The 4,281-nt window shown below is 47.7% G+C and overlaps 1 protein-coding gene across 1 annotated transcript in view; it reads left to right on the top strand.

Annotated features, from left to right (window-relative positions):
- Positions 1-2,726: 2,726 nt before the first annotated feature.
- LOC117867978 (neuroblastoma suppressor of tumorigenicity 1) overlaps positions 2,727-4,281 on the top strand; it is a 25,391-nt gene continuing 23,836 nt past the window's right edge. The window contains exon 1 of the mRNA XM_034753510.1: positions 2,727-2,804. Coding sequence (XP_034609401.1) covers positions 2,776-2,804 — 29 coding nt within the window. The 5' untranslated portion in view covers positions 2,727-2,775. The remainder of the gene's footprint in view (positions 2,805-4,281) is intronic.

The raw sequence follows: 4,281 nt of genomic DNA, 5'->3' as shown, positions 1-4,281 counted from the left end.
GGGGCCCTGATCCTGCCTGGGGCCTGTAGGCATTTGTGTAATATAAAAATTTACTGTAATAATAAAACATTTTGAGAGCGATTTGGGAAGAAAGCTCTGGAGGGAAAGTAAGATCATTATCTGAAGGGATTTAGCCTTTTCTAACCGAGAACATATTTTTAAAGTAGAATAAAGAAGAGTTGAGCTCTAAGGCAAGAGGGCACCTGTGAATTAATCCCAACACCCTATTCCCAGACCCCCTGATCAAAAGTGTCCCTGCAGCCATGGATTTAATAGAAGACAGATTCTGTGTGACCTGAGTTACCAGCAGCAGGGAGGAGGGAGGGAGGGAGGGAGGAAGGGGCCCTGGATGCCTGGAGGCAAGAGCAATTGGGCAAGGTGGAAAATGAAGTGATTAAACACACTTGGACTTGCTCAGAGATGGGAGGGAAGCTTTTTTTTTTTTTTTTTTTTTTTTTTTTTAAATACTGCCCCAGGGCCCCAAAATGTGTTGGCACTGCAGCACAGAGAAACCACTAATCCCAGCCACTAAGGGGTGGGAACGGGGCTTTCTCTTTCTCTCTCTCCCTCTGAGTTTTTGGACCCCTGTCGAAGGAAAGGCTGATGGGATTAGAGGAAACAGCTGGCTCGAGTCTTACCCTGCGGGAGCTCACATTCTCAAAACTCAGGAAGAGAGGAGCTCCCCACTGCTGAGGCACATTCCAGATCATTTGCCAAGCCCAGATGTTTTCTAATGAGTTCTATGATAAATCCTTTTAATCAGAACCAAGTTCAGCCCCTGCCACAAGGGTCTCTCCATCTAGGTCAGACACTACACCTCACCAGCCAGGTCTGTCCCTATTGGTCAGTCCGTACAGCTGGGTCTGTCCTGCATCCCTGCTCCTGCCAAGTGGGTCTCTCCCTACAACTCAGGCCCCACTGGCTAGGTCTCTCCCTATACGATGGGCCCAATAACCCCTGCCAGGCAGTCTGTTTATGGAACTCAGGCTTTGCCAGCTGAATCTACCCATACCACTTATACCATGCCACCCCATTGGCCAAGTTAGCCTGTACAGTTCGGGCCCCAAGTCAGGTCTGCCTGTTAACAAAGATTCAGCGAAAGGCTTGTGTCTATCTGTTCTAAAGCTCACAAGATGGGTGAGGTAATATTTTTTTATTAGACCAACTTCTGTTGGTAAAAGAGACAAGCTTTCGAGCTTACCCAGAGCCCTTCTTCAGGGCCGAAAGCTGTGCGCTGCATGAAACCAAATAGCTCAAATGCCCCAGTTGCCCGAGGCCTCCCCTCTATCCTCTTGCCCAGTATAATCTCCGTCCAGCACATTCAGTCAGGAAGTGACCTAAAAGTGTGTGTGGGGGGGGGAGGAGGAGGCACAGGCACCTGAACCATGGTCCCGTCCCCACACTGCCCCTTCTCCCCAAGACCCCTCCATCATCCCCCTTCTTCCCCCAAAACCCCGTCCCCTGCTCGCTCCTCTCCGCCTCCTCCATATTGCTCACCTTTATGGCTGGTAAAAAGTGGGGGGACCATGGTGCTCCTGGCCAGGTGCATTGTCAAGCCAGTCTTCTGAATGCGCAGAGAAGGATCTGAGCTGTGTAACACTCAGTCCCTACCCATGTGGCTTAGGGCTCAGCTGGAACACTACAGTGTAGGAGGGGTTTTACTGGTGCTACGATCCATAAGACTGTGTGATACACACGCACAGTTCTCGGCTCCTAGATATGTGACTATGTGAGTCAATAGCCACACACTCCAGCTTGGTATGGTGAAGGCACCCTCCTTATACCCTCCTTCTCCCTCACCTCCTTTCATCCACCTGAACTCGCAATAGGAAATCCTGTGCCATGGGATCTGTCTCATTTGTTGCTCCGTTCAATCCGTGCCCGTGTCTTCCCCCGTGAATCTTTTCCCCGCACAGGTCTCAGATTCAGCGTCCAGAGCTAATATGTTGGCGCGATCTTCAGGGTTTATTCTGAACCTAAGTTGGTGCACCTCCACTGATTTTAGTGAGCTCCTCACTCAACTGGTTATTTGGATCATGTCGCTGACTCCTGAAGGAAGTTAGCAGCTGTTGGAAGATAAGGCTGGCTGCATATGTGCTATGTATTTCGGTATATGGAGACGCTTGCTGCTGAGGTCGAGGGGTTTTGCCTGCAAAAGGAAGTTGCCTCTTGCTTCAGCAGATAATAGCCCCTGTACCAGAGAACCTACATTCTCAATAGATAGAGGACGTGAAAAAGCAAATATGCTATTATCTTCATTTTACAGATGGGGAATAGAGATGAAGTGACTTGCCCAAGGTCATGCAGGATGTCTGTAGCAGAGCCACGGTTTGAGCCCAGATACGCTGAATCCCAGACCAGTGGATTAACCGTAAGCCCATCCTTCCTTCTGTGTCCTCTCTTGGACTGGCCAAATATCTTATATCCCTGGCTCATGAAGGTCAGAGGCCCCTTAGAACATTCCTGTGAGGTGGTGAGAAAAGTGCAGGTTAGTGGAGGGAGAAAGGGAACACAACCCCAGCTGCTGAGACATCTAAGAGAACAATTCTTCTCCTTGCCACGCCCTGCTGCCCTGGATTCTCCCTCTTCCCAGCTGCCTTTCCCAGCAGGTGTTTTCCAGAGTCCCAACCATGGGCAGGGAGCCGTAGAATCGGCATTAAAACAGAAATAAAAGAAACAATTTTATTTTTAACTTTTAATAAACTCTCTTAATTCTCATGCCCACAGCTCGTAGTCCTGTCCTGACAAGCTGGGAGCCCCTGGCACTGCGGGTGCATGAAGCAGGCCTGGAACAGCAGCAGTGGGTAAGAGAGTGAAGCTTCTAGAGGGATATAAGCATGTGTTCATTGCCCGGCCGTAATGCCTGAGCGTGCATTTTACAAGGCAGTGGCCCTGCAGCAGTGCAAAGGGCTAACTAGATAGGATGTGCGGGGAAATGTACACATTTGAACAAGCCTGCATGAATCAGGAGTGTTTAGGGAGGAAAACAATAGGCCTAACGAATGTGACCTCACGTGGGAATGTGAGAATCGACGGCTGTGTCTCAGGAATCAGTGTATTTTGCCGTTCAGCGTTCAAAATAATCGGCATGGTCTGTCAATGGAGCATTTAGGCCACATGAGCATAAGGGGAATGGGGAAGTGGTGAGTGAAGGGCTGCCGAGTTGAAGGAGGCACATGTATTAATACTATTCAAGTCAATGGGTCGGATCCAATGTCTGGCTAAAATCAGGGCAGACTCCTGCTGCCTTTCACAGGCGCTGGATCAGGCCTCAGGTGACTATCTCCCGTTTCCGGCTTCAGTACTGAACCGCCGAGAGGAAGGGAAAACGTTGATTGAGGCATGTTCCATGAGCTAAGGCAGGCAGCCATCTTGTGCTCCCATGCAAAGCCTCTAGTAGTTTTTTTTGTTTTTTTTTTTTGACCCAGACAGCCTTAACTCCATCCTCTGTGGCAAGCCGTGCACAAGTCTACAAATTTGCTGTACTTCTCCCTTTTCTAACAGCTACAATTACTCTGCAAACCACACAACACATCCACACACTTTGCCAATAACACAATATAGTTCACATGTATCATAGTACGAAAATTAAAAACCTCCTTAAAAACAGGTGAAGTTCCAAAGTACAAATAATGCCCAGGCCAAAATCACACAGACTAGTAAATACAGACTCTGTCCACAGAGGGGCAGAGTTAAGGTTGTCAGGGTGTGACTGTGGTGACAGCAGTTGGTAACTGTTGATTTGCTTGCAGTTTGGGAGAGGGTGTGTGTGAGGAGATGAGGTCTGTAGTTGGATGACTTTACTCTGGTTTTCACGGTACTGAGTTGGGTATTATTTGCCTTTAGGAGCCTTAATTGTTTTAATCAAAGTTTTTTAGTATCTTTGAAGTAGTATTAAATCTCATCATGTTGCCTGCAGTTTCAACTTTTTCAGAGCATTTTGCAATGTAAGTGCTGTTGTTTCGTGCATTTGCTACCCCACTGAATTTGGTTTCTGGCATGTTAGTGTTTGGTCAGTGCTGATTTAGAAGGAGATTTTCAAAAGCCTCTAAAGGATTTAGCGCACTTGGGAGCTTTCGAAAATCTCCCCTATAAGACTTCATCCTGAAAATATTAAATTGCATGGGTCACAGTATGGTGCCCTATTGGGACCCCAGGTACTAGAGTCCTTCTATTTGAGGTTCTAACTATTAATAAAAAGAAGAACAGGAGTACTTGTGGCACCTTAGAGACTAACAAATTTATTAGAGCATAAGCTTTCGTGGACTACAGCCCACTTCT

The sequence above is a fragment of the Trachemys scripta genome, chromosome 19 (genome assembly GCF_013100865.1).
Source record: "Trachemys scripta elegans isolate TJP31775 chromosome 19, CAS_Tse_1.0, whole genome shotgun sequence".
In the NCBI taxonomy this organism is placed as follows: Eukaryota; Metazoa; Chordata; order Testudines; family Emydidae; genus Trachemys; species Trachemys scripta.
Note: the sequence above shows the minus strand (reverse complement) of the source record. Positions and strands in the feature narration are given on the sequence as shown.